The sequence below is a fragment of the Ascaphus truei genome, chromosome 3 (genome assembly GCF_040206685.1).
Source record: "Ascaphus truei isolate aAscTru1 chromosome 3, aAscTru1.hap1, whole genome shotgun sequence".
Taxonomy (NCBI): Eukaryota; Metazoa; Chordata; class Amphibia; order Anura; family Ascaphidae; genus Ascaphus; species Ascaphus truei.
The window spans coordinates 201,760,939-201,774,204 of record NC_134485.1 but is presented as its reverse complement, the minus strand read 5'-3'; the positions used below and the strand labels follow the sequence as shown (position 1 = coordinate 201,774,204).

General features: G+C 38.6%; 1 protein-coding gene across 1 annotated transcript in view; it reads left to right on the top strand.

The window, feature by feature from the left end:
* Window positions 1-13,266, top strand: part of GALNT17 (polypeptide N-acetylgalactosaminyltransferase 17) — a 682,771-nt gene that overhangs the window by 177,880 nt on the left and 491,625 nt on the right. Inside the window, exon 3 of the mRNA XM_075589950.1 lies at window positions 7,616-7,782. Within this exon, the coding sequence (XP_075446065.1) occupies window positions 7,616-7,782 (167 nt within the window). The remainder of the gene's footprint in view (window positions 1-7,615; window positions 7,783-13,266) is intronic.

Genomic DNA, 13,266 nt, shown 5'->3' with positions numbered 1-13,266 from the left:
AAAAAGCTTTATCATCCAATGTGCGTTTATGGTGGGATATAACCACACTGGATAATTACTTAGTTGTTAAAAGGATACCCAGGGGGCTCCGTATCAAAAAAACTCCCTCCTTTGGCTTTCCCAACAAAGAATTTGAGACCGAATGGATAAAGATTCTAGATGAATGCTCAGAAAAACTGATAGAACTGATTATAAAAAACAAAATTAAAGAAAGAAATGGGGTGAAAAAAACTATAAAAGAGTTACAACTTAATTTGAAGTCATATAAAGATATGGAAAATTTCAATGACATGGACAAAAATCTATCCAAAACTATCAATAACATCGAAGAGAAAATCATGATTAAAAAACAATCAAAATTTGATAGGGATAGAATTGATTATGAAAAAAACCAGATATATGCATGGCAGAAACCGCCTCCCCCAAGGATGACATACCAACAAGAGCAAACACAGAAAAGAGGTCCCAATAGAAAGAACACATATCAAGGAAAATCTACCCCAAACAAATCCATTCTAAAAAGAAGAACATCAGGAGCATCCAGTATATCGGATATTTCAGATCCAGAGAACCGACCTTCAGTGGTTTCATTCACAACAGATGAAGACACAGATCGCCTCAGTGACTTCACAGACGCAGAAGAACGTCACAAAAAAGATACATCATATCGTCAATATCCATTACGCCACCAAGAAAATCCATCAACCTCATTTGATCTGGGCAATCAAAGGGAGTCAAAAAACTCCCAAAGAGGACGCGGCGCTCGCCCAAAAGAAGGGCAAACAAAGAGAAGAAAAATGGAACATTGATGCCTGAGAACAATGTAATCAATATCTCGGGGATAGATCTAACAGAAGGAGAGACAAAGGTTCTCAATAAGGGTCTGAACTTTGGTATCCGGGACAACTTTGATCTTTTTAAAACTGTTATAGATTTGCAAAAATATATTAGAAAGTTATCTCTAAAGAAATTTTTCAACTCTAAACAGCCTGCTGTCTGTGACATCACTACACTGGACGACCCAGAGGACCCCACTTTGGGCCCTTTGGTGCGGGGGGTCACGGACGACAGGCTGTCTTTCAAAGAATATACAGCAATACAAGATATGAATGACTTATTCAATGAGCAAAATTTGACAGATATTCAAAATGTCAGTACCTCAGAACAGTTCCTCTTTTTGACTACTTCCAAACACACATCATTTAGGAATAAATCTATTTTCTGCCCTATGTTCTCCAAGGGCCCACATCTGGAGACCTATGAAAAACTAGTGGAAAAAGATCTACAACTATTAGCTAAGGGATACAATTTTACCACTTCGGTATCCAACAACTTATCCAAAGAAGAAGGTCAATCTTTGGCTGCTTTGAAAAGCAGAAAAGATATAGTGATAAAAAATGCAGACAAAGGTGGGGCCATAGTGGTAATGAGTTCTGAGATGTACCTTTCTGAAGCAATCAGACAATTAAACGATACTGATGCATATTGCAAACTTACCAAAGATCCCACGCAGATGTATCTGAAAGAAATTGAGAAGCTCATAGATCTGGGCAGAGAGTTGCATGTTCTATCTAAACCAGAATCAGAATTTTTGTACAACCCTTTTCCCATCATACCTATTTTTCACCATCTCCCAAAGATCCACAAGTCGCTTGGGTGTCCTCCAGGCAGACCTATAATATCTAGCATTGGATCTTTGGGAGATGGTTTATCTAGGTATGTGGATTTTTTCTTGCAGCCGTTGGTTCAACAATTACCCTCATTTTTGAAGGATTCTTTTGATTTGCTCCTAGATATAAGAAACATCACATGGTGTCACACATACACTTGGGTCACATTAGATGTGACTTCCTTATACACAGTAATTGAACACACTAAGGGCATTAAAGCAGTCACTTATTTTTTAAACAATTCCAACCTTCACTTGGCACAAATCACGTTTATTTTGGATAGTGTATTATTTTTATTACAGCACAATTATTTCACGTTTAACAATCAATATTATTTACAGACACAGGGCACGGCGATGGGGACTTCATTTGCACCTTCATACGCTAATTTATTCATGGGATATTGGGAAACACAACACATTTTCGGTGACACTAACCCGTATAGACATCACATTAAGTTTTATCGTCGCTATATTGACGACCTGTTACTAATCTGGTCTGGGGATGCACACACACTTTCACTATTCTTCACATACCTTGAATCCAACGACTGCAATCTTAGATTTACACATATGGTTCATGACCACTATATTGATTTCTTAGATCTCCACTTATATGTGGACACGGATCTTTCCATACAAACTAACATTTACAGAAAAGCAAATTCTCGCAACTCTCTGCTCAGATCAAATAGTGCACACCCTAGACCACTCTTGAACAGCATTCCCAAGAGTCAGTTTCTACGGCTCAGGAGGATATGCTCGACTGACTCAAGTTTCAAAGATCAAGCAGAACAACTTAAAATAAGATTTAAGGCTCGTGGTTACTCAGACAATGTTCTTGAAAGTGCACTACAAAACGCTAAACAATATAAAAGAGAAGATATATTGTGCAGACATAAGAAGGCCAAAAAGCAAAAAAGTACTCAGGAGGGTGATATACCCCTATTCATTACCACTTACTCGAGACAAGCAGGAAGTATACGATCAATCCTGAACAAACATTGGGAGGTACTCAGACTAGATGGGGATTTAGATAGAGTTACACTCTCCAAACCAAAAATAGTTTATCGCAAAGCCAAAACATTGGGAGACCACCTATCTCCCAGTATGTACAGAGATCGAAGGGGTCCAGAGAAAGGGTTTCCCAAGGGGTTCTACAAATGTGGAACATGCAACTTTTGCAAATACGCACTCCCCATTAAAACAATTAAAAACATCTTCACGGGACAAAGACATAGGATAAATTCATTTTTAACTTGTAACTCCAACTATGTTGTCTATGTTCTCAAATGCGCATGTGGTTCTAGTTATATTGGAAGGACTATAAGACCACTAAAGATAAGAATTAGGGAACATATCAGAACAATTAGAAATAAAGATGACAACTACCCAGTGGCCAGACACTTTAACAAATGTGTACAAGGCTCGATAGAGCATTTAACATTCAGTGCTCTGGAACATATCCCTGTTCATCCTAGAGGAGGAAACAGAGAGTCACTCCTTAACCGTCGAGAAATGCACTGGATCTATACCCTTGGGACATTGGCCCCCAAGGGTATGAACATCGACTGGGAGTTGAAACACTTTCTAATTTAAATACTCTCTAATTTAAATCAAATTCTAATCAAACACTATATGTTATATAAACATCAATAGCATACAGCATATCTACACCACTACAACACAACAGGTTTGACACATTAAGGATACAAAAACATAATTAAATTGTATATAGACATATTACCTGCATATACAGTTACACTATATGGCAGGGTATGACTAAGGACATTAATGTCCCCAAATAAACTGTAAATGTAACAAATAAAATGTATGAGAACTGTCTAAACATATATAGCTGTATAGGATTGTCAATGAAATGGGTGATTTCTAAGTGTTGTTTCACAAAAATGAAGTTGTTAAACAAGGAAAGAATATGATCTTCTTAATGTGGAATAAATAGAATATCTATATATATGAATGTACATCACCTATTTCTGTATTTTCTGTTCTGTACATATATATGTATATGACAATAAGTGTACTATGCCTCTTTCCATTAACTCCCTATATAGGGTGGACATATTAGGAATTCTGATTGTATGATTATTATTTAGAAGAGCTTATAAGTCTAATCAATGAACAACTAATATACAGCTATTACTATATTAAAATCAGGTTCCTACTGCTGTTTTACATTAAGAAGAAAAAATCTTTTTTAACAGCCTACTATTATCAATATCCGTGGTATATGATATGCATTATTCCTCTGCATCTGTTACCTCCTTACCACCATTTCAGCCGAGTAGATTGTTTCACTATATAGATACATTGTTTTTAATATGTGTTTAATGTTGTCTTACAATATTGTTGCTTTCTTTCATACACACTGCAGCAGCTCTGCTGATCTGAAACATCTCCTGCACATCACACACGCAGTACAAGGGTTCATTCATCCCATTGGCTGCACCAGACAGCCAATGAGATTGTAGCCTGACGTTCTAGCGCGAAAATCATCCCATTGAGATCAGCTGGAAGCAGGGATTAACCTATATCAGACGGGCAGTTGCAGTGTGTTGAATAGTTCTCTTTGATAAAGGGCAGACGCCTGAAACGCGTAAGAGATTTTTACTCACCACTTACCATGATGTCGATCATGCAATAAAGGACTTTTATTCATTTTGGTGTTTAGCCCCTGCATTTGCTCTGCTGTGCTCCGCTTACCTCCCGCAGGATTTTTTCTACTGTTTATCATCAGCGTGACGCACGCCTAAGGAACAGCTGATATCTGCCAACCGTGAGTACCCCAGTCCGCTTACCTGCGTTCTGGGGCTAATGTTCCTTGTACCCACATACCTCCTAAGGGGGACATTATACTGTTCTTAGGTAATCAGATATTTTACACTGATTTTACCGTTAGATACAGGTCCCGCCCGCCATAGAGGAGTAAGGGTTAACTGTATGGAACACACGGTTTACATGCTTCATAAGACGGCTTTTCCAACTTGTTATTGATCATATGACATATACCTACTATCATTTCTACAAGGAATACCACTTAGCTGAGCACGGTACTGGGGATCTTTTCCCTATTTTTTCATCCCTATATATTAAGCATTCTTCCTCCACTCATTTTAATTAATTATAATGATTATAGACTAAGAGGAAAACATAATAAACTGAAATCCTAACAAGAGTAGCATCAATGATCTTTGTACAGTATGTTTACCCTTTCGTAATAATACTTAATTATTGGCTGCAATGATTAGGAATTTGTTGGATACACTATGAATTCCATAGAGCTAAGTGGGTTACCTACAAGTGCCTGCATATGCTAAAAAGACATGACTCTAAATTGTATGTGTGATATCTACTAGATGGATTAATTAAGTATTATTACCAAAGAGTAAACATACAAAGATCATTGATGCTACACTTATTAAGATTTCAGTGTATTATAATGTAGCTCAAATGGATATCTAGCAAATTAGCGTCTATTAGGTTTTAACTTTCTTTGTTTCTCTCTTAGTTTATAATCATTAAAATTAATAAAAATTAGTGGAGGAAGAGTGCTTAATATATAGGGATTCTTTCTCTTTTTGTATAGTAAGTGAATGTACAGTAGATGAAAAGTGAAAAGTGAAGCACAACGAAAAAATGAATATTCGAACAATGACGAGGTGACCCCAATAAAAAATTACATTTTAATGTCGTCACATGGACAGGGTAGAAAACGCACCACCTACGCGTTTCACACTAACATGCACTTTATCAAGGTATACAAATTTACTGTAAAAGAACACACTCTGTATAGTAACCAAAATGCTATTAACTGAAAGCAGCATTTCTTCTTGTCTGTTTTTTCTTATTTTAATAGATACTGTACAGCAGTTCCTTTCAATTATGATAATGCAATTATCTAAGCTGCCGATCAATCTGTTCTCCCGAAAGTTTCGCTGAAGATCCTGCTTCTCAGGGCTCGCAATATGGCTGCCTATTTCACAAGAAGAAGGGGTGAGGCTTCTTGAATGGTTGCTATAGCATCCAAGGAAGCTTAATACATAAAATATCATTACAAAAGGGCAAAATTGGGGAGGGGTGAATAAAAATAAATGCAGTAAGTATTATGCAATACTACACAACTTGTTTATTAAAAAAAAACAACCACATATAGGATTTTGAATGAAATGCTGCTTGAACAATCCTAAAAGGTAGATTAACACCTGTCACTGCACAATCCTAAATAGCTGCTGAATTTTGGCTGAAGATTACAGCAAATCATTTTAATATAGAGACGAGAATTGGTATCACAAGTTGGAATAATTTACATAAGTATTGAAAATCTTTATCTTTAGTCCTGGAGTGAACAATCACGTTATGCTTTAAGCATATACATATTACGAATCTAGGAATACACTTTGCTCGTGGTAAACCATTTCACGGCGCTCGGGAAGTCAGTACTGTTACATTTTTTCATTCAATAGCACAATAAGCCACTGACATATGATATGATATCCTCATCACTGCTCTGGTGCTGTTGAGTCGATAAACATTAGAATCTTTCTTGGTGCAATGAACACAGGATTTAAGATTTATAGTTGCGTACTGTAATAAAGCTGAATGATCAATAGATTCCACTGAAAATTGTACAGTCATCTCCTGCTGAGAGACACATTTATTTTAACATAAAATTGATCTGTTTTCTAAAAATTGCTGACTCCATTAATATGCAGAGATACATCCAGGCTGTTTTTCTACATGTTCTGTCCCTTCAAGTTTCCTAAATATACATCTTTACATTATAATTGTAATATTATTAACACACACTGCAAGACTATTAACTTCAGTAGACTGACTTTGTTGATGAGATTAATGCTGCGGGGGTCCTATCTGTAAGCATGGACTCACAGCGTGATCGCGGCAAACACTGTCCCTGGGGACAGTAACTATAAGTCTTACTACATCTGTAGGCATATTCACATGAAGACAGAAAATAGATTTTACATAATCTTTATCTTTAATAAGGTCTTCCCAAGTTTAGTCATTGAAAGCACCCGACAGGCCAAGTTTGCATGGCAACACAGAAAAAAGAAGTTGCAATTAGAGTTACTGTAGGTTAAAGCACTATTGGTATACCCCCAAAAAATCAAAATGCCCACCCCCCAGGTTTAAATTAGGGGGTCTCCGGAGCTGAGCTGCATTCATCTCAGCTCCAGAGAACCCCTGCTAGAGAAGCTGCAAGGATGACATCACGGTCTCCTGTTGGCCTGTGGGACCTTTAACCAGCCATATTGTGAACCGAGTCGGGGCTGTTACCTTTGTTTTTAGTTGCTTTTGAGAACCAAAATTGAAGAGCGCTGTGTTTAATAATGTTCTATAATTAACTATTGCAGGATTTATTGTTCCTTATTCCTTAGAATATGGAACATGTGGATGCCTACGGTTGAATCACAATATTTCATGCCATAGTGTACCTCCAAATAAAACGTTATGCTAGGCCTAAGATTGTCATGCAACAGAAAAATGACCAAACACAAGTTTGGTAGCTCACTGGCTCATGTTTACATTTTGTCTTTCATGTTGCTGATGCTTTTAGAATCATCATGCATTTGTATGAAATTTTTAACAAGTTTTTCATAAAACAAATAATCATTTAATTAATAGTGTATTGCCATTTTAGGATCGCCCCTTAAGATAAATTCTATATTACAAATCAGTATGGTGTACTGACTGTATAAGTTCAATAAGAAAAAGTTATTTCTATGAAGCTTAAAGAAGCAATGTGGGCCCTGTCTAAATATATAAACCTTCTATTCCCCTAATGTCCCTCACTTTACTCATAAACCAATAGAAGTAGTGTGCAGGAAAAAAAAATCCTGTTTGTTATTACTGTATGGGAATGTATTGCTGTTGAGTAAAACTGGAACAATTTGTGTTTTTTTAAAGGTGCAAGAAGCTGAAGTATCCCAAGGATCTGCCACAGATTTCGATTATTTTCATCTTTGTAAATGAAGCCTTGTCAGTGATTCTGCGCTCAGTACACAGTGCAGTGAATCACACCCCTGCCCACCTTCTGAAGGAGATTATCCTAGTGGATGACAACAGCGATGAAGGTAGGCTGAACTCTTATAGGATAATAAATATCTTTTATCAAGGTCCCCATGGCAGAATGGGTGGAGCATTGAGCTGTGTAAAGAATATGGATCACATACTTCCCTAGCTTGTGTTTTATTTTTATAATCATTTTATGAACATTTGCACCAAGCCAGCCATGAAAGATATTAGTCTAAATTAAGGAGCTTTGAGGTTTTGACTTCACCAAGCATCAGAATGATTGAGACCCCATTCACACGGTTATTTTTCTCTGCATCAGTAGCAGTTGTCAAGTGATGACTTGTAAAGCTATTTTGGATAGAGATGGGCAAACAAGCCGGGAGTCCGTTTTCCCGAATTCCACGGATTGTTTAGACCAAATTCATCCCTGACAAAAATACGTCTCCGGTATTTGGGTACTAAAAAAGCAGAGCGGCTTAATTCAAATCAGTCATTGAATCCGAACTCCGATTTCATATTGAATCCAAAATCCGTTGCCAGATTGTTAAAAATCCACACTCTGGTTAATCTGAGTGGAGAGCAAGTGAGAGAGAGCAAGAGAGCGAGAATTTCAATTTAGTAGTATCTCCAGTTGTATATACATACCCCCAAATAAATTAGGACCACATGCCTGTACTGAAAAAGGAGTACACCTGAGGTACCTGGCAGGTCTTTTCATGCAGCTGGTTGTGAAAAATCCAATGCAGATCATTCTTCCTGTAATTATACAGGTAAATAAGAATTTTAATCAGTTAGTGTTAGGACCTGCGATATCTGGTCATGCCTTGAAGTGGCTTGCAGGCTTATAATGCTTTGGCCAAAGGGTTAAACTAAATTACCCTTTTTTCAAGAGAATATATAAGTATTTCACTGTGTATTTTTGTCATATTGGATGTAGCTCTGGGCTCCCTTTGTGTTTTATTTTTTGTAGTATACATTGCCATGCACAGTAGCACTCCTTTTGACACTATATATATATATATATATATATATATATATATATATATATATATATATGTGGTAATTTTGGGGGTTTATACTGTATGAGCTTACTGGGTGTCTGTGTTTTTATTTTCTTTGTAGATAGTAATTTTGGTATTGCTAGCAAACAGAAAAAAGTAGAAGACAAGTATTTGATACGATCATTTTTACAGGGCCTGGGTAAAATAACAATTTAGTAATCATTTTTGACAGAACAGAAATAAGTACAATTTCTACTTTATGGATGATTTCATTTTTCCTCCTGCTACATGGGACAGCAACCTTTAACCCTTTGAGTGCCGGAGTGGTCATGGTGCTTGAGTGATATGGCCCGGCACAGTGCTGTCATGTGACTGTTTCAATATGGGTCACGTGACCACGGGGGCCATTATACAGGAACGGAAGTTGTCATCCTCTTCTGTTTCATCACTAGATAGATCGCTTCCTGTGCTCAATGGGAGCGCAGGACACTATGTTAACATAATTCTCGTTTTGGGCATAATGCAGTCACAATGTGATAGGACCTCAGGAGTGCCAGTCACCATGACGCTGTGCTTATGTTCTGGGGCACCAAAAGGGTTGAAGGGTATTTGGGGGAGAGTCAGGAGTCCCAGGTGACAAGAAAGTGCAAACAGAAGATAACTTAATCTTATGATTCCCAGCATTTCATTATCCACAAATTGGCATGTGGGATCCTGTGTCTGTCTAAAGTCCTGGTACTACAAGAACAGCAGAGTAAGATTAATTCCTGTTTATAAATAATTCCTATTATATCACACTTTGCCTATTTCAGATACAGAAGTAAAAGTATTTACTGTGATATGTCCATCTGAAAGGCAAGAGACATTTTTACTTCTGATATGTAGCGTTAAGGAACAATGACATAGAGCTGGGGTGTGCAAACTGGGGGGCGTGAGATTCTCTGCGAGGACCGTGGGTTTACAGAGGCCCTGTGCACACCACAGGCATTTAAGTTATATGCAGGGGGAGCGGTGAAGGCCTCTGTAAACTTAATTCACCTTGGCAAAGAAGGCTTCTGGAGACTTGTGGCATCAAATGACGCTGAAGGGGTCACCTGCCGCCGCGTTGGCATGGCAACATGACGTTGTGATGTCAGAACGCCGGAGCCAAGGCTAGGAGGGAAGGCGCGAGGAGGTTGGGTGAGCCGGCAGGGGGACGCAGGGGGAACATAGCTATAAGAGACGCAATGCTGACTGTTTATTTTATTTAGTAAGATTAATATACTGTAGCATAGAGGTCACAGGAGCCAGGAACTTAACACTTGCATCAAGACAGTCCAGACAAATGACAAAGAAGTTGAATAAAGAGTATTTATTTTGGCCGGAGTCAGCAGACACAGCATACACAATCAGAGCTTACACTCACCAAAACAGGGAATACAGGAGGGAATCCAAGCAACCTACTGTAGGTGCCAGGCTCCACTTCAAAGGCGTACCAAGGGTTTGCTTCCTCTCCTTTTGAGGTAGTGACCATCCAGACTTCTCTGGTGCAATAGGCGGCTGAGCACTTTCAAATTCCCTGCTCAAAAGTCCTGCTCTATGCTTCTCCGGAAACATACAGTCCCGCAGCACAGAAACACTTTTAAAGCTTCCGCTTGGATAGTTTCTCAGTCTAGTTTTCCGGTGTCTTCGGCACAGCCTCGGGGCACACCACTTAATCCAACACCACATCAGGATCAGAATATGACTTGGAACTCTGATAGTGTTGCCCTTACATAGATTCCCCACTGCCAGAGGAAATCGTGGTAGACAGGGCCGTAACCAATCACAGCGTGGATGCTGCACAGGAACCAATCAGGATGCTCGCCTACATTGGCCAATCAGGGCTGCAGGCGGGGCAGAGGCAAGTTAAAGGGCAGGGAGGGAACTATGACAAGCCATGGGAGCAGTGTCTGCCAGCGGAAGCTTGGCATCGGCTTCCCCGGCTGGAAGGACATACACTGCTAGGCTCGGTGCTGCAATGTCTGGTGGAATGGTCAAATGTGCTGCTTTTCGGGTGAATGTCCCATCGGTCTAATCTCTGCCCCTGCTCACTCTCCCTTTGTTTCCTGCACCTTTCCTACCCCTCAAGTCCCAGCAATAGCCAGTTCTGAGGACATGCGGGCTACACAAAGGGTTTCTCAGTCCTGCATGTCCAGAGACCTTTGCTCTGCTTTGCAGTATGCACAATCACATTTTTATGCTTAGGTATAGTTTATAACACACAGGAATAAAGAATTAGTTACATCCCAGGAGAAGGATTTCAGCAGGGGAGACGCGGAGACAGATTTAGGAAAGAGTAGAGTGATTCTGGCAGAAGCTACCATGTATATTAAAATGTGGAACTTCCAGGGTCTGGTGGCCAGATGAGCCCAAGAAAAGGAGTGGCAAGGGTCAGGGACCCGACTTAACTTTTATTATGCTGGGACCTGGGCCCTTTTCCGTAACCATAGACACTGGGAATATTTAACTACCCTTGATGTTTAGTTTGTTAGGACATTGATTATGGCTGATTATGTCAGTGTGTCCTGTTTATAGTGATGACTACAGATGTGTAAAAAGTTTGCAGCGAACCATGCGAAATTGAGCTTCGCATTTGCGTGAAAAATGTGGCATGCATTATTTTGTTTTGACAACATTTTCAACATTAATTCAGATGATGAAATAAGGCTTTTACAGGGGGGAAGGAGGGAGACTCTTTCTCTTGCAAATTCCAACAGCAGCTAAGACTGATTTCATCATTTTTGTAGGCTTGTTAAACTTGGTAAAACATGTTGCGAAACTGTAACATTTTAAAGAAACTTCACAAAGACAATCTCTAGTGATAACTGTGTGAATGTGTCAGTTCAAGTGTCAAGTATGGCCACTTATGACAAATTGAGACAGTTAATATGTTTTTTTTTTTAATTCTGTACCTTGCATAACGTTTTTTGATGAGAGACAAAACCATGTTTTGCAAACTAGCTTTGCATTAAATTGAATTATCCATCAATAGCATCTTCCTTACAGTATATATCGGGTTGTGGATGTACTTTAGGCAAAGCAGCAATCCTCTCCAGATGCCTATACAGGCAGTCCTCGGTTATCCAACGGGATCCGTTCTGGAAGTTGGATAGTGAAACCGTTGTAAAGTGAGTCCCATGTTAATCAGTTGCGGTGAGCGTTGGATAACACATGCCATTGTCGAAAAACGGCCCTTAGGGTTGCGTTGTAAAGCGTTGGATATGCCATTCGTTGTAAAGTGAAATGTTGGCTAACGAGGAATACCTGTATGAGTTTACTTCATAATGTTAGTACCTTGCTCCCTGAGCATGTGTCTCTTTAAAAGAAAAAAAAAAAAATAGTGTTAAAAATCATTTTTTAATCTTCAACGTTTGAGGTTACCTTGATAACCTTTAAAACTTGGCTCTGGGAGAGTGCCATTTTAACCCACTCGATACATCATATTAAAAAAATATAAACAGCATTAGAAAGGGCATTAAGAAAAAAGAAACAACATGAAAAAAAATGGCGATCAGCACAGACTGCTTCTTTAAAACGCAGTCTACAAAAGGGTAGCTAAATTGTATGTTATGTTATGTCTGTGCCATGTCATTTCTCACACTGTCAGGTAAATAATATTGTTAGATACAGCATTCATTGTGCATCTACAGAAGTTTGCATAACGAAAAGTCATATTTAGCACTGAAAAGATCTACAACACGGAGTGCGGGTTAAGGAGGCGATAAAGGAGATGATAAAATAATGGGAAGAAACAGTCAGTTTTTTTAATGCAGTCAGACCAGTACTGATATTAGGTCTTGCATCTGCTACAAAGACATCGCTTAGAGAAAGAAAGCATGGATTGGAACAAGTACTCTGGTCCTGAATATGAAAGTTGAAGGTAGAGGAGTGGAGTTTTGGGGAAAGTTCTTCTTGTGTTGTTCCTGCAACTAATAATCCCCTTCCTTACTCTCTCAACATCAGGTTGTGTACAGTATATCATTAACAGTTCATCGACTCTCTCAGTGATATGTTGTCAGCACTTAAACTAGAGCCTATCTACCAAAGTGAACCATCTGACAAACTGTTCCATAGCTAGCACAAAAAAGAGCACTATATTTATGAAAGACAAGACAAGAAAACTTGTTGAACACAACTAGAGTTTTTCAGTACATAAACATGGCGTAATTTGTTCGCACTGGTTTTGCTGGTGTTTTGTTATGCTAAAATTTACAAAATCACCATATTTACAAAGAATTACCTAACATTGGAGTCAACATTTTGTTTTCCTTCTGAGTGTTCACCATAAATACAAATCTGTGCAAATCTTTTGCATATCTCTCGTCCTACAGATAATGTAGTTCTGAAATATCCTGAATACACAGCGACTTTAGGAACGGCATGTCTCTGTTATTTTCTTCTTAACTTTAAGTAGAAATTTTCGTCACGTTTTGCTGAAAAGTTCTTTACATTCTTAGCTTGTAATTTAGGAACTTATCCTACACTACCGACACACTTAATCACACTGCGGCCAGATCCGCA